Genomic DNA, 21,455 nt, shown 5'->3' with positions numbered 1-21,455 from the left:
CACCCGCCTTCGATGCGAAGGAGATGCTGCCTTGTCCGCAAGAATTCTCTCCGTGGCGCAGGTACTGAAGGCAGGGGTCTGGTCAACCAGACCACATGCCCTTCTTCTACCTTCTTTGATATTGCCTCCCACAGGTCCTTGATCTTTTCCTTGGGACCCGTGGTGGCTGCTCAACACTTGTGTAGCGAACCCAGACCCTCGCAGGCTGAACAGCATCGGAGCCGTCCTGGTGTGACATAAGAATGGTGATGAGAATGAATGAGGAGTGTGACTGGCTCCTCTTCCCATCTTTTTCTTCCCCTATACCTGTGGTTAGAGGGACACGGTCGTCACCCTGCTGGATAAGGACAAGGATGCAGGTGAGCTACTCAAACAGAGCCCCATCCTATCCCTTTCACTATGGGAATAGAGCGTATATCCACCACTTCCTCCAACAAGGGGGGGGGGAAGGAAGTGGATGCCAGCTTGAGACAACCCATACTTTATGTTGCCTCTTGCAAACAGGAACAAGTTCTTGCTTGCTGGTACGAAGAGATACGCTTGCCTCTCTCTTAGTACTCGGCCCAGAGGTCTGACCATTGATCCTGCGGTGCACACCCCGATCAATCGGACGAGGCTTGGATCCCTCCCTCGCTCTTACGACCAGGGAGCATTTTCCAGGGATGGACGACACAGTCTGTTTATCAAAAGACTCAGATTCCTCCCACCAAGAAGTGAGTCTTCCTATTGTTAAAGGACCGATGGTTGTATTACGTATCGGAACAAATGACAATTTGTCGAAAATTGCATTTTTCCTAACTATACAAACCTGAGGTCCTTTACATATAGTCCCTCCTCATGCCACCCCTCACTCTGCTTATTTTGCATGGGCCAAAAGCAAAAGTGATTTGTTTACCTCCCAGTCGCGCGGTGCAGCGACTGTCGGTGGGGGGGAAAAAGCAAGCAGTTAACCGTTCTCCCCTTGTTCGAAGGATACGACCGTTCCAGCTGCCGATAGCTACTTCCTATTGTTAAAGGACCTCAGGTTTGTATAAGTTAGGAAAAATGCAATTTCGACAAATTGTCATTTGCTTTCTGCTCTTCTCTTAGAAGAATATGGAGATGCATTGACTCCAGCCGCTCTCCTCCTTCTCCTCGCCTCTATTTTCAAGTACGAAGGCACACAAGTCTTCGTCTTTCCTGAAAATGAAACCGGCCATATCCATGAAAAGGGCCTTACAATCTCTAGGACTCCTGGATCAAGACTAAGAAGGAGTTAGGAAGGACGATCTTTTGCATGCCTCCCGCTAAACTAAGGGGCAGGAGAGGCATATGGTACGAAACGGGAGAAAACATGGGATTGTCTCTGCCCGTTTCAGCTGAATCGGACTTCTCCAGTCTCGTAGACTCGTCGAGGAGACATGCCTTAAATTTCAGCGAAAGCAACATGGGGTCTTTCGGAAATGGACCATCTCCTCAAGGGACTTTTTCATACCTTAGAAGTATTTAACTTCCTAGATTGGTCCCTTGGGGTCATTGCTAAGAAGTCCCATGAAAAAGAACAACTAAGCCCTGAAACCTTGCATAGCATCCTTACATGCATCGATAAGGCGGTTCAAGATGGATCGGCGGAAGTGTGCTCCCTCTTCGGTGCGGGGAATACTAAAGAAGAGAGCGGTTCATAGTGCCTTTCTCACAATAAGGCCGTCTCGCCTTCGCAGAGATCCGCTTTGCTGTATGCGGCCTCTTCTCTGAGCATTTTTTATTTCCTTCGCAGTCTTGGTGAGAAACATTGCCCATTTCGCTAACTGAAAAAGCCACTCAGGATCTTTTAAGGCAATCCTCAAGAAGAATAGAGCTGTGGCTAGTGAGGAAAAGAAAGCCTCTAAGCCAGCTCAACAACAGCAGCCCTTTCGAGGAGGCTCTCAGGCTAGATTCCATCGTCAGAAGGAAATCAACTGAAAAAAAGGGGAAGATCTGCCTTCCATCCCTTTAAGAGGGAAAATGAGAAATCTTTCCTCCAGACACCTGTAGGAGCCAGGTTACAATTCTTTGCGGGAGCATGGGAAGACATAGGATCCGATCCTTGGTCAATGTCAGTAATCAAGAAGGGTTATTATATCCCATTCAAGGACAGACCCCCCTTGATAACGTCACCGAGGGAACTGTCAGCCAGATACAAGGACCCTGTTCTGATGGATATCTTCGTCAAATGGTGGAGCAGATGTGGGACAAAAGAGCAATAGAGCTGGTACTGGATCAAAGCTCCCCGGGGTTTTACAATCGCTTGTTTCTCGTAGCGAAAGCCTCGGGGGAATGGAGACGGTACTGGAGGTAATTCACTGAATAAATTCGTACAACAACAGAAGTTCAGCATGGAAACGTCTGCCTCAGTACTTGCAGCTCTCCGTCAAGGAGATTGGATGGCGTCTCTAGATCTTCAAGACGCATATTTCCACGTCCCGATTCACCATTCGTCGAGGAAGTACCTTCGTTTCATGTTCGAGGGAAGGATCTATCATTTCAGGGCCCCTGTGTTTCGGCCTGTCTACGGCTCCCCCAAGTCTTCACAGACTTGATGAAAAAATGTGTCAAAACACCTTCACATGAAAGGGATAAACGTTCTCCCTATACCTGGACGACTGGCTCATCAGGGCCAGGTCTCAAAAGCATGTCTGGAGGACCTGTCAACAATCCTGGAATTGACAAAGACATTAGGATTAATCGTGAACCTCGAGAAATCCCAGATGGTCCCCAGCCAGAACGTAGTCTATCTGGGATTCAGATGGATTATCGGTGGGGTTTTCGAGTATTTCCTTCTCAAGAGAGAGTAAGGAAAGGCTGTGCCACAGTATTGAACTTCTTAGAGAAAGAGCGTACTTCAGCGAGGGAATGGTTGAGCCTTCTGGGGACCCTTTCCTCGCTCGAACAGTTTTTTTCCTCTAGGAAGACTGCATCTCCGTCCGCTTCAGTACTTCCTGAGAAGCAGTTGGAGTTGGAAGACAGGACAGCTCTCGGACACGTTTCCAATCTCATTAAAAGTAAAGGAACAATTAAGGTGGTGGTTGACCCCCTGGGGCGGAAGAAAACAGAGGAGTATCCTTAGAAGTTCGGCAACCCAAACCTGACATTGTTCTCAGACGCGTCGGAGACAGGTTGGGGTGCGACTCTAGGGTCCGAAGAAGTGTCAGGCACCTGGTCGGAAGAGCAGGGTCATGGCGCATAAATTGCAAGGAGCTCTTTGCGATTCACCTCGCGTTAAGGAGCTTCGAGCAGATAGTCAGAGACAAAGTAATTCAGATAAACTCCGACAATACGACCGCTCTGGCTTATGTCAAGAAAAAAAGGAGGAACTCACTCTTTCGCCCTATACGAACTGGCAAGAGATCTGCTGATTTGGGCAAATCAAAGGAATGTGGTTCTTCTAACGAGATTTGTTGCAAGGGAGAGGAACGTGAGAGCGGACAGACTGAGCAGGAGGTTCCAGGTCCTTCCTACAGAATGGACCCTCCACTCGGAAGTCTGTCAGAACCCTTTCGGTATCTTTGAGGGAAACCGCAGATAGATTCTATTCGCCACGCTTCTCTCCAAAAGGATAGACACATTTTGCGCCCTGGTAGAGGATCCCAGGGCTTATGTAATAGACGCCTTTCTCCTGGACTGGTCAGGGCTAAGACGTGTACGCCTTTTCCCCCATTCAAGAATTGCTGGGGGAAGTAGTCAGAAAGTTGTGGCCTTCGAAGGGAACCAGAATGACTCTGATAGCCCCATATTGGCCATCCCGAATTTGGTTCAAGGAGGTGATGGAGTGGACAGTGGACTTCCCCAGATCTCTTCCAAACACGATAGATCTGCTCAAACAACCCCACTTCGAGAGGTACCATCAAAATCTACCCGCTCTTGCTCTGACTGCCTTTCGACTATCGAAAGATTGGTCAGAGCGAGAGGGGTTTTCTCGCAAGGCGGCAAGCGCAATTGCTAGAGCCCGCAGATCATCTACTAGGCGAGTGTACCAATCGAAGGTGGGAAGTTTTCAGAAACTGGTGCAGGTCGAAGAAGCTGTCCTCTTCCAATACCTCTGTAACCGAAATTGCGGATTTCCTTCTTTTCCTGAGGGAAAAGTCCATCTCTCTGTACCAACTATTAAAGGATACAGAAGTATGCTTTCGTCAGTCTTTAGAAACAGGGCTTAGACTTGACGAATAATAAAGATTTGCACGATCTCATCCGCTCCTTTGAAACGTCCAAGTCAGTAGAGCTAGGATTCGAGCTGGAACTTAGATGTGGTTCTGAAATTTCTATCCTCGGAAGAGTTCGAACCACCTCATACGGCTTCATTCCGGGATATCACTAGAAAGTGTATATTTCTTCTATCTCTGGCTACGGCTAAAAGGGTCAGCGAGTTGCACGCCCTTGAGTCACGAGTTGGTTTCAAAGAAGATTCTGCGATTTGTTCATTCCAGACTCTTTTTCTTGCCAAAAACGAGAACCCTTTGAATCCCTGGCCTAGGAGTTTCGAGGTAAAAGGACTTACTAGCCTAGTAGGCAGAGAAATAGAAAGATCACTTTGTCCAGTTAGAGCACTGAAATTCTATCTGGACAGAAAGAAGCGGTTGGGAGGCTCACAACATGGTCTATGGTGCTCGGTGAAAGACCCCAAGAGACCTATGTCTAAAAATGCTTTGGCCTTCTTTGTTAGAAAGTGTAATTACCGAGGCTCATAAGAAACTGCCCAGATGACTCTTTTAATCTATTAAGAGTAAGAGCTCATGAGGTAAGGGCAATCGCGACATCAATTGCGTTCCAGAGAAAATATGTCACTTAAAAATATTTTGGACGCAACCTATTGGAGATGCAACTCAGTATTTGCATCTCATTATTTAAAGATGTGCGAGTAACGTATGAGAAATGTTTTTCTTTAGGTCCGTTTGTGTCAGCACAGATGGTTCTGGATAAAGGAGAGAGCATCGATCCTTAAATATGTGTACGTAACCCTCTTGTCGGATGTGTTCTCGTGTTTCCTGCATGACAGTGTCAGATGTCGCACTGGCGGCCTTCACTTCGCTTCATTAGGAAATCGAGTGACAGCTGACTATTAGAGGGGTACAAAATTTTTATTTTTGATTTTGTATGTATGAGTTTCGAGTTTGTGGTTGTTTGCTAAGAGTTTGGGGATGACTCTTGGCAATCTTAGAACTAACACGGGTTAGGATCGGGTGATCGGGATCGGTTGTGTGCTCCTTAAAGAAGGCGTGTTGTCATATAAGCGGATTAGCACCCCTTGACAAACGCCAGTTAGGCTCTGCCGAGTAAGTGGATAAGACCCCATCGACAGACCAGCAAGAACTCTTGGCCACAGATCACTATCTCGCTAAGGCTCTTGAGATGAAGCAGACTCCTGGGCGAGTCAGCCACGAATTCTTCCATCTAATAAGGTAAGGAACTAAGGTTTATTTATACCTACAACATATGTTGTTTACCTGTCTAGTCAGTTAGTTAGCTGTCTCTTCTTGCCCTCCACCAAAGGGTGTCAATCAGCTATGTATATATTTGACAGGTAAGTTGAATGTATATGATATTGTTATGATACAATAAATTTCATACATACTTACCTGGCAGATATATACGATTGAAGACCCACCCAGCCTCCCCGCAGGAGCAGGTGGAAGAGAGAATCTGATTAGAAAACGGGAATAGTTCCTAGTCCTGCTACCCAGAGCAGGGCGGTAGATCACCTGACCTACCTGTAGCGAGTGCCGCGAAATTTGAATTTCTGTTGGGGACGACGGAGTCGATAGCTATGTATATATCTGCCAGGTAAGTATGTATGAAACTTTATTGTATCATAACAATATCATTTTAGACTCTGGGCTAGTGTTTAATTGGAACTTGTGCTTGTAAAAGAAGAAAATTATTATTTGTATTACAAGCATATTGATGATGAACTTAATATATTAAAAACTGAATGAGTACTGTATATGTAATCGCCATTAATTGTCAGTGGTAAATTAAGTTTTTATGGATGCTATGATATGCTAAGTAATGTATAAAATTATTTTTTCAGCTTCAGATAGACAACTGCCTTAGTGAACTTGAGTCTGGGGATTTTGGAGATGACGTAAGTAGCATTGATCCTTGCTAGAAGCAGTATTTACCTAGAATTCGTAACATATACATGTGCGTTTAGACTTTTAATTTTTCCTATAATTGATCACATTCTCATATATTGTAATAAAGAGTCTGGGACTTTACAATGATGCAAAAAGTATCTTATAGTGTTGCTTTAGTTTGATGGTTCTTTTACTTGCTAGTGATCATTGTGGAATCGTGTAATTAAGACCACAAACTATTTTATCATAAATTCTATACTTTTTAGTGATATGTTTCGTGTGTGGCCTTCTTTTTTAATTTTTTTAATTTGCAGTTAGCATGATAACATCCTCAGATGATAGGATAAAAATAAACTGTGTTTTTTTTTTTAATACCTCACTGTTATTTATGTGTTTCAGGACGATTCAGATTGCGAGGATTGCGCTCCTCTTTACAACATATTGGGATGTAGCCTTTTCTATAAGGTAATTCATTAGAACTTGATAGCACCTGTATTGTATACTTGTAAAGGTATTTAGATAAGTCTTATTCTAGATTTCTCTCATAATTTTGCTGGCACATTAAATCCAGATGCTATCTTCTTTAGGCAAAGAATTCACAAAAGGTTTTTTTCTTCCATCCCACAGGGATATTTAGTAGCCTCACATCTACCCAGCGAAGAATTAAGAAATGTCTGGCTGTACTGTTATCATCATGGTCTGCTCACACTTACTGCACATGAATCAGTGAGCCAGTTGGTTGCCTGGAGACCTGTGTATCCTTACAATGATCCATCAGTTCCTCAAGATGAAGCCATCAACCATTACTTGCTTGTTGTTGCTATGGTAAATATTGTCATCATGAAAATAATTGTAACAACAAACTCATTACTACTTATAAATAGCCCACATACTTGGTCAGAGAATTGCATAGACACCTCATTCCCCGTACAGTCTGCGCATGCATGGATGTATCTCCAGCTTCCAGTTGTGACTGTGGTCAGTATCTTGTATCCATAGTTTCAAGTACTGTATTAATGAGAATTAACACGTACAACATTCAATTTCCTTCACTTTATGTTTGAGGATTCTTACTTCTACATATTTTGTTTTTACTCTTTTGAAGTGTTGTTCCTCGTTGAATGGGGACCTAATATTGTTGGGCAGGATTCAACAAGACTTGCAACCGATAGTTATGACTCCAACACAACACCAACAGTTACAAGAGAACATGTATTTCTGGCCACTAACAGCGCCAGTGCCTACTCCGGATAATGATTCCAAAATTAAGAAAGATGACAGAATAAGCATTTTCAGGTGTAAAAAACACCAGGGTGGCAGCCTTTAACTCCTAGTTAAAACAGCATTTGATATTGGTGGCAGGTGAAATACTTCCTCTTTGTTTTCAGGGAGGGCTTCTGTTGGAATAGAACCTAACAAGACTTACACACAATAATGACTCCAACATTGACAGCCAACAGAATAAGCATCCCTTGGGAGTGGCCACCACCAGTGTGGCAAGAAATCGATAGCTGCCTACTGACCAATTAAGATATTTGCAGGAAAATACCCGTGGCTAACCAGCACACATCCTGCCCACCCATCATCCACCTTGTTTATGATGTGCTAGACTCATTGTTACAGATCAGCTTACTCTTGTCATTAGTCAGGATCATGCTCAGTCGAACCCGAGCAGAATGTTGCATTGAAACAAGGAATGACATGCTTTAATAAGTTTTGTCATTTCTACATGAAATTTTCATCTCAAAATGTTTCTGTTCTAGAATGATGAGGCTTTAACATAACACTGATTGTGTGCTAATCTTGTAACCATTACTGTGTACACTGTTACTAGTATATAACAAATAAGAACCAATTACTTTTATCTGTTCACAGTGCACTTAACCCAAACCTTATATGTATTTTGCAAGAATTACAGTAGTTAAGATTTTCTCGTGTTATAATTCACATGCAGACCGTTAACCAAATTTAGTAAGTTCTTTCTAATTTAGTGATATATTTATCTTACCCAGAATCATTGTCTCCTTGGCTTACTCCTAGAGGCAGGAGGAGTGACAGAACCGTAAGTTATCCTTCCAAATGTGTTGTCTTGGACTATTGAAAATTCTTTTACTTATGACCTTATGCATTATAATTCATTTGTACATTGTATTTATTGGTGTTATTTATTAAAAACTATGAATAACCATACAAAATAATGATCTCCAAATAATATTCCTTATCATGTGTTCTTACAGTTTTGAAGAAAATGCAGGACCTGATCCTCTACTGGTAGATCAAGCAGAAGCTTCTCTCTATCAGCTTCATGCATTGCATGTTCACGCTGTTTGTGAGCAAAGGTAAAATGTAAAAGATGGCACTGTACAGGCAGTCCCCGGGTTACGACGGGTTCGGCTTACGACGTTCCGAGGTTAAGGCGCTTTTCAATTATATTCATCAGAAATTATTTCCAGGGTTACGACACATGTTCCAGGGTTACAACACCTAAAATGCTCATCTGGCAGAAGAAATATGACACCAAAAATGCAAAATAATCAATATTTGAAGGTTTTTTTGATGAAAAATGCAATAAGAATGTAGTTTATACAGTTTTGAATGCACCCAAAGCATTAAAAGTAAGGTTTTCTTAGGATTTTTTATGATTTTCCGGCTTACGACGATTTTCAGGTTACAATGCGTCTCAAGAACGGAACCCCCGTTGTAACCCGGGGACTGCCTTTATTATGTATTACAGCAAGTTGTCATCTCACTTATTGTAGAACGTATGTGATTATATTTGTTCCTTTTCAGAGAGTAGATATTAAAAATGAAAGCAGTTGATATTTTAAACTGCATGTACAGGCAGTCCCCGGGTTACGACGGGGGTTCCGTTCTTGAGACGCGTTGTAAGCCGGAACATTGTCCAAAATCCTATGAAAAATGATATTGCTAAGATACAATAAAGTTTTGTACATACTCACCCGGCAGATATATACTTAGCTAATGTCTCCGACGTCCTGACAGAATTCAAAACTCGCGGCACACGCTACAGGTAGGTCAGGTGATCACCCTCTCCCGCCGCTGGGTGGCTGGAATAGGAACCATTCCCGTTTTCTGATCAGATTTTCTCTTCCACCTATCTCCTGAGGGGAGGCTGGGTGGGCCATTAATCGTATATATCTGCCAGGTAAGTATGTACAAAACTTTATTGTATCTTAACAATATCAATTTTTGTACATGCAACTTCCCCGGCAGATATATACGTACTTAGCTGATTGGCACCCTTGGTGGCGGGTAAGAGATAGTTACTTAATATAAACAGCAATAAAAAACAGGGAAACAACGTTTGTTGTAGGTACTATATATATAAACTTGTTTAAAACCTTGGTTCCTACCTTATTGGGCAGAAGACTTCATGATTACTATCTATGAGTCTGCTTGCCTCAAGAGTTTCAGTGAGGATGAGACCTGACACTGAAAGCTCTTCTGGATCTTGTCAATGGGGGCCAGCCCACTTACTTGACAGAGCCTTGTCTTGGATCATACCAATGGGGGCTGACCCACTTATATGGCAGAGCCTTCACCTTCATCATATCAACGGGGACTAACCCTCTTACATGACAGAGCCTATGTCCAAACCACTAACAAGGAGCACGAAAGCCAATCTCGACCACCTGACCACACTAATATTGTTAGATACTACGATTTGAAAGGGGTACAATTCCCGGACCCACTTCCAATCAACCATAAAAAACAACACCACAAAATTAAAATTTTCTAATTATCTAAACTAAATAAGATTACCTTCAGCTCCCTGTCCCAGCAACGAATCCGCAGATACGTAAGGTCCGAGAGAGAAGCACTTCTCATAAGTGACACGAACGTCTCTCAAATAGTTAGATGCAAATACTGAATTGCATCTCCAGTAAGTGGACTCGACCAGCGCCTGTATAGACATTCCTGTGAAAAGCTAAGGAGGTGGCCACGGCTCTGACCTCATGAGCTTTAACTCTTAGTTGTTTGAAATGTTCATCTTCACAGGATGTATGAGCTTCTCTAATAATGTCTCTTATAAAAAAGGCTTGGGCATTTTTAGACATAGTCCTCTTCGGATTTCTTACTGAGCACCAAAGGCTCTCCGAGCTTCCTCCCAGTAGCTTCTTCCTTTCTAGGTAGAACTTGAGGATCCTGACTGGACACAGGGTCCTCTCTAAGTCTCTCCCTACCAGTGACGACAGCCCTTTAATCTCGAACGTCCTTGGCCAAGGTTTAGAAGGGTTCTCGTTCTTGGCTAAGAACAGGGGGTTAAAGGAGCATACTGCCGAATCCTTCTTAAAGCCACTGTGCCTTCTAAAGCCTGAAGTTCACTTATCCTCTTAGCAGAGGCTAGTGCAAAAAGGAAGAGAGACTTCCTAGTCAGATCTCTAAAGGAGGAAGTATTAGGAGGTTCAAACGTTTCCGACATTAGGAATTTCAATATCACATCCAGGTTCCAGCTAGGTGGTTTAGACGTTTTGGACTTCGAAGTTTCGAAGGACCTAATTAAGTCATGTAGGTCTTTATCCTCTGTGATATTAAGTCCTCTATGTCTAAAAACAAGAGGCAAGCATGCGCTTATAACCTTTTATGGTAGAAACTGCTAGGTTGCATTTCTCCCTCAAGTACAGGAGAAAATCAGCTATGTCCGTCACAGAGGTACTGGAAGAGGATACATTCTGAGTCCTGGTCCACCTTCGGAAGACTTCCCACTTCGACTGGTACACGCGTATTGTTGAGGGTCTTCTGGCTCTTGCAATCGCCTTTGCAGCCGAGCGTGAAAAACCTCTCGCTCTGACGAGTCCTTCGACAGTCTGAAGGCAGTTAGACCGAGAGCGGGGAGGTTTTTGTGGTATCTGTCGAAGTGGGGTTGTCTGAGAAGATCGTTCTGTAGAGGAAGGGACCTTGGGAAATCTATCATCCATTCCAGTACCTCTGTGAACCAATCTTGAGCTGGCCAGAATGGAGCGATAAGGGTCAGCTTTGCTCCCTCCGCTGAGACAAACTTTCTTATTACTTCTCCTAGGATCTTGAAAGGAGGAAAAGCGTACCCGTCGATCCCCTTCCAATCTAGAAGGAGACCGTCTACTGCTACTGCTCTCGGGTCTGAAATTGGAGAGCAGTAGTTCTCCAGCCTCGCATTCCAATGAGTTACGAAAAGATCTATGTTGGATCTCCCCCAGAGGTTCCAAAGTTTGTTGCAGACCTCTGAGTGCATAGTCCATTCTGTGGGAAGGACTTGATCCCTCCTGCTCAGCAGGTCTGCTCTCATGTTCTTTTCGCCTTGGACAAACCTTGTTAGGAGTGTAATGTTTCGATCCTCTGCCCACAGGAGAAGCTCCTTTGCCTTTTCGTAAAGGGAGAAGGAGTGAGTCCCTCCCTGCTTCCTTATGTAGGCTAGAGCTGTCGTGTTGTCCGAGTTCACTTGTAACACGGCACCCGAGACTTGAGATTCGAAGTGCACGAGAGCTAGATGCACTGCCGCTAGCTCTTTCTTGTTGATGAGCCAGGACACCTGTTCCCCACTCCAGGTGCCTGACACTTCTCTCGAGCCCAGAGTCGCTCCCCATCCTAGTTCCGAAGCGTCTGCAAAACAACACTAGGCAAGGGTTCGGTAATTGAAGCGATAGCCCCTTGTTGAGTCTGTTTGGCTCTAACCACCAACAGAGCTCTTTCTTTATTCTCTTGGAGAGAAGAAAGGAGTCCGAAAGGTCTTGACGCTTCTGATCCCAATTCTCCTTCAGGAAGAATTGCAGGGGTTTTAAGTGAAGCCTCCCTAGAGAAACGAACTGTTCCAACGAGGAAAGGGTCCCCAGAAGACTCATCCAGTCCCTCGCGGAACATTGTTCTTTCTCTAGGAACGTTATCACTTTTTGTATACTGTACCTCGATCCTGTCTTTCCTTGGATGGATACACCTGAAAACCCCGAGAATCCATCAGAATCCCCAGATAGACAATGCTTTGCTGGGGATCCATCTGGGACTTCCCGAGGTTTATTAACAGTCCCAAGGACTGAGCTAGATCCAATGTTGATAGTAGGTCCTCCAGACATTGATCCCTTGATTGAGAACGAATCAGCCAATCGTCGAGATACAGAGAGATCCTTATTCCCTTTAGATGTAGCCAATGAGCTACGTTTTTCATGTCCCGTGAAAACTTGAGGGGCCGTGGCAAGACCGAAGCAAAGGGCGCGAAACTGAAAAACTTCGCCCTGTACCATAAACCTTAGGTACTTCCTGAACGAGAGATGAATGGGCACATGGAAATAGGCATCCTGGAGGTCCAGGGACACCATCCAATCCCCCGGACGCAGCGCTGCGAAGACAGAGGAAGTCGTCTCCATCATGAATCTTGTTTTGATCACGAAGTGATTCAGGGCGCTTACGTCCAGTACTGGTCTCCACCCCCCTGAGGCTTTTGGTACAAGGAAAAGACGGTTGTAAAAGCCTGGGTACTGAAGGTCTTGAACCCTTTCTATCGCCTCCTTGTCCAACATCTGTTGCACTAGGTGTAGGAGGGCTTGGTTTCTTAAGGGATCCCTGTATCTTGCCGCCAACTCCCTTGGCGTTGTAGTTAAGGGAGGTTTCTCCCTGAAGGGATAAGATATCCTCTCTCGAGGATAGAGAGGGACCAGGTGTCCGCCCCCCTCTGAGCCCAGACTTTTGCAAATTTCAAAAGTCTGGCTCCTACTGGAGTCTGGAGGACTCCTGTCTCACTGGGGTTTCGAGAATGGTTTCCGAGAAGATCTTCCTCTCTTGACCGGTCTCCTACTTCTAAGAGGGGGTCTAGTTGTCGTTCGTCCCCGAAAGGGCTGTTGGAACGAAGGCTTATCTCTTTTAGCCAGAGGTACAGCCGGTTTCAGCCTCTTAGCAGACTGAGCAAGAAGATCTTGCGTCGCTTCCTCCGAAAGGGACCTCGATATGTCCTTAACCGTTTCCTGTGGAAACAGGTAGCCTGAAAGAGGTGAATACAGTAAGGAGGCTCTCTGCAATGGCGACACTGATTTAGCCAAAAAGGAGCTGTAAACCGCCCTCTTCTTGAGAACTCCAGATCCGAAGAGAGAAGCAACTTCTGTGGATCCATCCATGACTGCCTTGTCCAGGCAAGAAAGGACACTGGTCAATACGTCCATTGTTACAAAATCTGGGTCCTGAGCTCTCTTTGCTAGGGCTCCTAAGGCCCAATCCATAAAATTGAATACCTCCAGGGTGCAAAATAGACCCTTGAGCAGATGATCCATTTTGCACATTCCCCAAGATGCCTTCGCTGAAAGCAGAGAGCGTCTTCTTGAGGAATCTACTAATGCTGAAAAATCAGCATCTGCCGAAGAAGGGAGGCCTAACCCCATAGGCTCTTTCGTGTCGTACCAGACACCCGGCTTACCTGCCGGCTTAGACGGAGGACAGGAAAAAACTGTCTTGCCTGCCTCCTTCTTAACAAGGAGCCAGCTCTCTAGGCTCTTTATTGCTTTCTTCATTGAAAGTGTAGGCCGCATCTTGACAAACGAAGGGGACTTTGAAAGCTTAGTGCTCGACTGTAGAGAACCTGGTGAAGGAGGATCAGCCGAGCGAAGAAAGTCCCCAAACTCCTGAAGCAGTAGGGTTGCAAGTCTCTTGTAGTCCGAGACTCCTGCGTCTTTAGGCGCTTCTTCTTCAGAAACTTCCTCCAAAGTAACATTAGGGGAATAAGGCTTCTTAGGGGACAAAGTCCTAGAAGGGGAGAGACTCTTCTCCTTCGAGGGAAAGTGAGAGGAAGAAGCAAGTCCATTCCCTGGGATATGCTTATTCCCTGTGGAATCCGCTTCTTTAGGAAGTTGCCTAATACGAGGATATTGAGAACCCTTAGGTTCCTGACGCTCTACAGGTTCTTGGTACCTGAGAGGAGAGGCACTTGAGCCCACCTTTCCAGGCTCTTGGCGCTTGTTCGGAGAGGAGCCTGCGCCTACTCTTGAGAGCCTCCCAGGAGTAAGGCGCGAATCCAGGATCAGGCTCTTTCCAGGCTCTTGGCGCCTGTGAGGAGAGGCGCTTGCGCCCCGTGAGGAGCGCCTATCAGGCGCTACGCGCCTTGGGGAAGGAAGACGTCTGCCATCATCCTGGCGCCTGGCAGGAGAGGGGCTTACTTCCTTACGATTATCCCTGAGAGAGAAGGAACAATAATCTCCGAAAGAGTGCTTCACAGAAGTAGGGCACAAAGCACTAACCAGGCTCTTCTCAGGCTCTTGTCACCTGCCTGGAGAGGCGCTAAAGTCACATTGGGTGCGTCTAGGAGGAGTAACTCTCCTCGGAGGAGAAGAACGCCTTACATCAAGATGGCGCCTTCTAGGGGAGGCGCTAGAATCTCTCTGATAACGTCTGGAGGGAGAGAACTTCTCACCTCTCTCTCTACGGGAAGGGCGTAGACTCTCTTGCCCCTTTAGTCTGCCAGGAGACTACCTCTCGGAGAGCGCTCGAACGAAGGAAAGAGACTGCTACTCCTTCGTGCGGGGAGCATTTCCTTACGCCTAACAGGAGAGGCGCTTGTGCCTATCTCCGGGCGTCTAGAGGAATCCTGAAGTTTCCTCGAAGCAGAGCCTCTAGGTGGAGAAGCCAATCGTCCGTGCTGAGACGAAGCACAGAGAGAGTCTCCTTCGAAAGATCTGGTTGGAGAAGGGGGTCTTCTCGGAGAAAGGCGCCTACTAGAGTCCGACCTCCTACTAGGAGAGGGCCTCTTAAAAGAGCTCTTTACAGGGAGAGAGGTGTCCTTCCTGCGAGAAGGCTCCTTGCGCTTACTTCCAGAAAGAGAGCCTACTAAAGTGGACAATTGTGCTTGTAGGCCCATCAAAAACTTCCAAGTAGAAGTGCGAATTCCTTCTGGCGAAGAATCCAGTGATCTCATTGCTCTCTTCTTCTGCGCGGGAGACTACTCCGGAAAAGGCTCCGGGCTGAAATCTAAAAGCGCCGTCCGCCATGAAGGGCTTCCAGGCTCTTTTAAGCGGGCGCGACTTGGAAGCGGAGCTCCATCCACATTTAGGCGAGGAAGAATCTGAGTCGGAGAAACACTTCCTTAGGATGCTTTCTCTATAGCGATCCAATGCAGCCTGGGACGAGTCTACAGGATCTGCTGAAGGGACGCCTGACCGTTGGGGATACTCTACATCCCCCTTGTGGCTTTCGACATTCCTCCTCCCTTGGTCATGGGAGTCTGAAAGAGGTCTAGTCCTAGGAGCGAAGCGGAGTCGGTCAGACGCCCCCTCCACTGCACTGGGGACACTGTACACGTCACTGAACACTTCACCCTTACCTTGTTCCATCTCTCGTAATTGCTTTTGCAAATTACGTATCGACGCTTCTACAGCAGCCCTCTCGGAAGACGGATCTACGAGTTCGCTGCAGGGGGAAGGAGCTGAAACCACATAAGAAGTAGGAGAAACTACTACAGGGTTAGAATGACTATCCTGTTCCATAGAGCAGGATCTACTTGAACTTCTAGCTGAAGCCTTCCTTATTCTATCCTTCTCTAACTTCTTGACATATGCAGTCAAACTCTTCCATTGAATCTCGGTTAAACTTACACATTCATCACAAGTATTCGTAACTGAGCATTCATTCCCCCTACATTTGACACATATAGTGTGAGGGTCCACCGTAGCCTTCGGTAACCTCACCTTACATCCTTCTTTCATACACACTCTGAAGCGAGCTTCAGGTGTAACATCAGACATCCTAAGAACATTCCAAAAACAATTCCAAAAAACGGTCCAAAAACAGCGTATGCCAATAGCCAAAGATTAAATACTTCCCAAACAATCCTCAGCGAAGCAAGCAAGAATTCCATGCAGGAGATACCAACAACGATGTTGTCAGCACCGGCGACAGAGAAAATCTGATCAGAAAACGGGAATGGTTCCTATTCCTGCCACCCAGCGGCGGGAGAGGGTGATCACCTGACCTACCTGTAGCGTGTGCCATGAGTTTTGAATTCTGTCGGGACGTCAGAGACATTAGCTAAGTATATATCTGCCGGGGAAGTTGCATGTACAAAACCTTACTTTTAATGCTTTGGGTGCATTAAAAACTATATAAACTGCATTCTTATTGCATTTTTCATTAAAAATAAACTTCAAATATTGATTGTTTTGCATTTTTGGTGTCGTATTTCTTCTGCCAAATCAGCGTTGTAGGCATTGTAACCCTGGAACATGTGTCGTAACCCTGGAAATAATTTTTGATGAATATAATTGAAAAGCGCCTTAACCTTGGAATGTCGTAAGCCGAACCCGTCGTAACCCAGGGACTGCCTGTATCCTGTATTAGCTTACAGTATAGGTGAATTCTGTTTCTATAAACATACAATGACACAAGTCAAGTACATATGCCACTAGTTGCATGGTGTAGGGATGGCATCAAAAATAACATTCCTACCAAACACAAACATGCTTGTGCATAGTACTATGTTTTATTGTTGCATGTGTTCCCATTCACAGTGTCTTAACATCATACCTACCAGTCAAATGTACATTACCGAGTAAACTAATTAAATAATTTCAAATTTGTGACCAATAATATCCAAACAGCAGTCATAGGATTATCTGTTGATTTCTGGTTAATGCGCTACATAATATTAAAATAAATTAAGACAGTCTGTTGTATCTATAGTAAATCTTTTCACTATATTTTTTCAACTAGTTTGACTTGTGGTGGAATTGAGACAGTAATAGCGGATGAGAAGCTGGGAAAAGGAACTCCAATTAAGAAAACAAAAGAAAAGCCTGAGGTTGTTGAAGGTAATTATCATTCCAGTTGTTTTTGTTTGATGTTTGAAATTAGCCATTTAAGATCTCGATGAAGCTTATCAATTCTGTATTATTCTGGGTATGTTATAATGATTATATTGTTATTAGGAGGTATAAGACTGCCAGATGTGCCATCAATTTTGAAGCAAAAGTCATCGCCCTTGCCGGACTCCAGGCTACATGCCCATGATCATATTGGCTGTGAATGTGAGGGAAGTACTGGAGAAAATAGTGAGGAATCATTTACTCATAGTTCAAGGGATTCATCTTTGGCTTTAGAAGATGAGGAAGAAGGTGATGAAGATTCAGATTCAGATTGGAGGATATTCAAGGTTAGTTTTATGCGCAAGAAATTTACCTTATCTATACCATAATAACTTCGACGTGGAGAGTCCTTCAATTCACTTCTGTTACATTCCCATTATATGTCACCCATAGATATCTCAGTTTGTGTTACCTCTGGCCCCTGTAGTGGCTACTATGGGTTATTTGTATAACTTCATGTCTACCTCTGGCCTTCCATCTATTCATTCATCATGTTGTGCTCCCCCATTATGGACCGCTACCTGTCACTCACTTTGCGTATTCTTTCCACGTTCATTCTTGTGGATCTCAACTCCCTTCCCTTTCTACTGAATAGATTATGAATCACTTCTTTTAGGACAAAATAATTGACAATTTGTCCAAAATTGCATTTTTCCTAACTATACAAACCTGAGGTCCTTTTACAATAGGAAGGTACTAGCGGCAGCTGGATAGGTCGTAAGCTTTCGAACAAGGGGTTCGTAGTTAACTGCTTGTCCGACAGGCGAGCGCGCGCGCGACTGGGAGGTAAACAAATCACTTTTGCTTTTGGCCCAAGCAAAAACTGCAGAGTGAGGGGTGGCATGAGGTGGGGCTATGTGTAAAAGGACCTCAGGTTTGTATAGTTAGGAAAAATGCAATTTTGGACAAATTGTCATTTGTTCCGACACGGCATACAAACCTTCGGTCCTACAATAGGAAGACTCACTTCTTGGTGGGTGGAATCTGAGTCTTTTGTGAACAGACTGGTGTTCGCCCAACCTTGGAAGCCTCCCTGGTCGTAAGAGCGAGGGAGGGATCCAAGCCTCTGTCCGATTGATCGGGGTGTGCACCGCAGGATCAATGGTCAGACCTCTGGACGAGTACTAAGAGAGGGGCATGCGCATCTCTTCGTACCAGCAATGTAAGAAACTTGTTCCTGTACAGGAGCAAAGTTAAAGTCATGGTTTTGACTCTTGTAGGCATCCACTTCCCCCCCTTGTGAAGAAGGAAGTGGTGGATATTCTGCTCCCATCCCTCGTGCAAGGGATAGGATGGGGCTCTGTCGTATAGCGTCACCTGCATCTCGTCCTTATCCACGCAGGGTGATGACCGTATCCCTTCTACCCACAGGTAGAGAGGAAGAAAAGATAGAAAGAGAAGCCAGTCACTTCCTCATCACTATCTATTCATACAGTCACACCAGGACTCGATGCTGTTCAGCCTGCTAGGGTCTGGGTTCGCTAGACGACGTGTTGAGCAGCCACCACGGGTCCTAAGGAAACCGATCCAAGGACCTATGGGCAATATCCAATAGGTATAAGGAAGTTGCCGGTGGTCTGGTTGTACCAGACCACTGCCTTCCATACCTGCGCCACGGAGAAGTTCTTACGAAACGCCGACGAGGGGCCAATACTTCTAACTTCGTGAGTTCTCGGACGGGACGTACGGATGTCGTCACTACCATCAGCCTCATACGCCCTCCTGAAGACCTCACGCAGCCAGGACGAAAGAGTGTTTCTTTTGATACTTCTTTCTTGTTGACCCGTTGCTAACGAAGAGGCGTCGACACTCAGGCTCGAGGGTGTCGAGTTCTCTTCAGATAGCGCCATAGCGTCCTCCCAGGACAAAGCAGCATCTCATCCACATCATTATCTGCATGACGTACCCGTATCTCTTCGCCGATGCCAGGTCCAGCAAGACGAGGTTCATTCGAGTCCCTGGTTTGGTTTGGCAAGACCTTTGGAAGCTGCTACTAAGCAAGGAGATCTCGAACGAGTTCGAGATGTCCAATCCCGTCAGTTTCAGGAGGAGCGACAAGGCGGGGCTCTGTATCCTTTGACTGTGGGAACTTAGAGGAGCTTCCTCGGCGAAAGAAAAACGCGAAATCCGCTACCTGCTGAAGATTGGCTCTGAGAGGAGATGGGCCCCGTCTACGACACCAACCACCGAAGACGGCCGACTTCCCCTGGTACACAGCTGCAGAGGACTGACGGACGTTTCCAGCCATCTCTGTTGTTGCGCAACGAAAAAAGCTTCTCGTTCGCAAGAAAGAGAAGGTGGATAACAGCCAGCCGTGAAGACGTAGAGACTGGAACTGCTCGGTGGTACCTCTCGACGTGTGGCTGGGCGAGAAGGTTGTGCCAATGGGGGAATCTCTCTCGGTTCTCTTACGAGAAGAGCCAGCAGGTCCGGATACCAAATGGCTTGTGGCCATTTGGAAGCCATCAGGATCATCCTGAGATTCGGGATGACCAGTGCTCGACTGATCACCTTGCGAATCAGGCTGAACGGGGGAAAGGCATAGGCGAAGAGGTGTCCCACGGGTGTTGAAGAGCGTCCTCTGCAGCTGCCCATGGATCCGGCACGGCCGAGAAGAACACACCTGGAGCTTCCTGTTGTGCCGGATGGCGAACAGATCCTCGACTGGTCGCCCCCACAGGTCGAAGAGCCTTTCGCCACGTCCTGGTGTAGAGACCGTTCGGTCTTATCACCTGATCCCGACGGCTGAGCGTGTCTGCTACTACATTCCTTCCCTGGAATGTAGCGTGCCGACAGCTCTATTGAGTGTGCCTCGGCCCACTCGTGCACCTGCCGAGTCAACTGATACAACGGGAGAGACACTAGGCCCCCCCGGCCCCCCCTGTTTGTTGACGTAAGCCACCACCGTGGTGTTGTCGTACATCAACACCACTGAGTGTCTCATCAAGCGGTCCTGGAACTCTTGGAGAGCAAGGAACGCTGCCTTTAGTTCCAGTACATTGATGTGAAGGTGCTTGTCGTTCTCGTACCACACTCCTGAAGTCCGCAACTCTTCCAGGTGTGCGCCCATCCCTCGGGCGATGCGTCTGGGAGCAGCTGCATGTCCGGGGGGAGAGTGCGCGGAGGAAGGCAACTCCTCTTGAGGGGTTCCTGTCGTCCAGTCACCTGGCTAGGTCCTGCCTCACCTCCTGTGTCAGTGACCAAGGGAGGCTTGGGGGATCCGTCGCCTGTGACCAACTCTCCTTTGGTCTCCCTGAAGAGACCGCAGGTGAAGACGCCCGTTAGGGACTGGCTTCCCGAGTGACGACAGGTGTCCGATCACGACTTTCCATTGCTGAGCTACCTGTTCCTGCCGAGACAGGAACTGGTTGGCCGCCCTCCCTGAATCTGCTACCGTGTCGATCAGCATACCAGGTACTTCATCCTCTGCTTGTGCTCGAGATCGGACTTTTCGAAGTTCAGAACGATCCCCAGATCGCGACAGAACTCGAGCAGTCGATCCCTGTCCTGTAGCAACTGCGAGCGGTAGCTCGCCAGGACTAACCAATCGTCGAGATATCCCATCAGACATATCCCGTGCGAATGGCCCCAAGCCGACACCAGAGTGAACACTTGCGCTGAACACCTGTGGGGCTGGTTGAGACCGAAGCAACGTGGCCTGAGCTGGTTACACCGTCCCGTCGAGGATGAAGCGGAGGTACTTTCCGAAGGACTGATGAATGGGTATTTGTAGATACGCATCCTTCAAGTCCACTGAAAGCATGAAATCGTTCTCCTCATAGAGTCGAGCACTGAGCGTGCCGTCTCCATCGTGAACCGGGTCTGGCGAACCAACCGGTTACGGGGGAGAGAGATCTATCACTGGGCGCCAGCCTGTAGTAGACTTTTCCATCAGGAAGAGTCGGCTGTAAAGCCCGGTGGTTGATCCGTACCGATTTCTACAGTTCTCTTGCTCAGCATGGTCTTGATCTCCTGTCTCAATGCTACGTCCTTCGATGCCCCTGGAGCGTACGCCGCTGATGGACCGGGGTCCCCATGGCTGGCCAGGCACCCCCCCCCTTCCGGCAGCAGGTGAGGGGGAATGCCGTCCTTCCTCTGTGAAACGTCGTCGGTTGGGGCCTGATCGAGACCTGACAGGAGAGAGCCGATACCGCTCCGACTCATTCCAGTCCTCGTCGAGGTCGGAAACCTCAGGAGGACCGAAGGGATATATAACTACGATGTCCGAAGACACGTAGAATCGCCTCTGTCGCAGTAGAGGAGGCGAAGGAGCTTGTTGTCGACCGTCCAGAACCGAGGGAGCCTTCTTGTCCGGAGACGAGAGACTACCTGGCTCAACACAGTCGGCAAGCTCCGATCGCGGCCGCCCCACCGTCGATTTGGGTTCCCTATCGGGCCCCAAAACGACTCGAGCCGAGACGTGGCTTGCTGGTGGGAGCGGCGATCCTTCCCCGAGGTCATTGTGCTGACGAATCAGCGCCGTAACCTCGGCAAAGTTCCTCTGGGTCTCGGAAGTCACGTTCATCTTGCAGAG

At 46.7% G+C, this 21,455-nt stretch overlaps 1 protein-coding gene across 1 annotated transcript in view; it reads left to right on the top strand.

The window, feature by feature from the left end:
• The first annotated feature begins 353 nt into the window (after positions 1-353).
• The window catches only part of LOC135207466 (mucin-2-like), a 34,045-nt gene continuing 12,943 nt past the window's right edge, over positions 354-21,455 (top strand). Inside the window, exons 1-8 of the mRNA XM_064239192.1 lie at positions 354-359; positions 6,044-6,097; positions 6,489-6,554; positions 6,717-6,914; positions 8,102-8,151; positions 8,327-8,428; positions 16,770-16,867; positions 16,985-17,208. Of these exons, the coding sequence (XP_064095262.1) occupies positions 354-359; positions 6,044-6,097; positions 6,489-6,554; positions 6,717-6,914; positions 8,102-8,151; positions 8,327-8,428; positions 16,770-16,867; positions 16,985-17,208 (798 nt within the window). The remainder of the gene's footprint in view (positions 360-6,043; positions 6,098-6,488; positions 6,555-6,716; positions 6,915-8,101; positions 8,152-8,326; positions 8,429-16,769; positions 16,868-16,984; positions 17,209-21,455) is intronic.

The sequence above is a fragment of the Macrobrachium nipponense genome, chromosome 32 (genome assembly GCF_015104395.2).
Source record: "Macrobrachium nipponense isolate FS-2020 chromosome 32, ASM1510439v2, whole genome shotgun sequence".
In the NCBI taxonomy this organism is placed as follows: Eukaryota; Metazoa; Arthropoda; class Malacostraca; order Decapoda; family Palaemonidae; genus Macrobrachium; species Macrobrachium nipponense.
The sequence above is the reverse complement of the archived record's forward strand: the minus strand, read 5'-3'. Positions and strand labels throughout refer to the sequence as shown.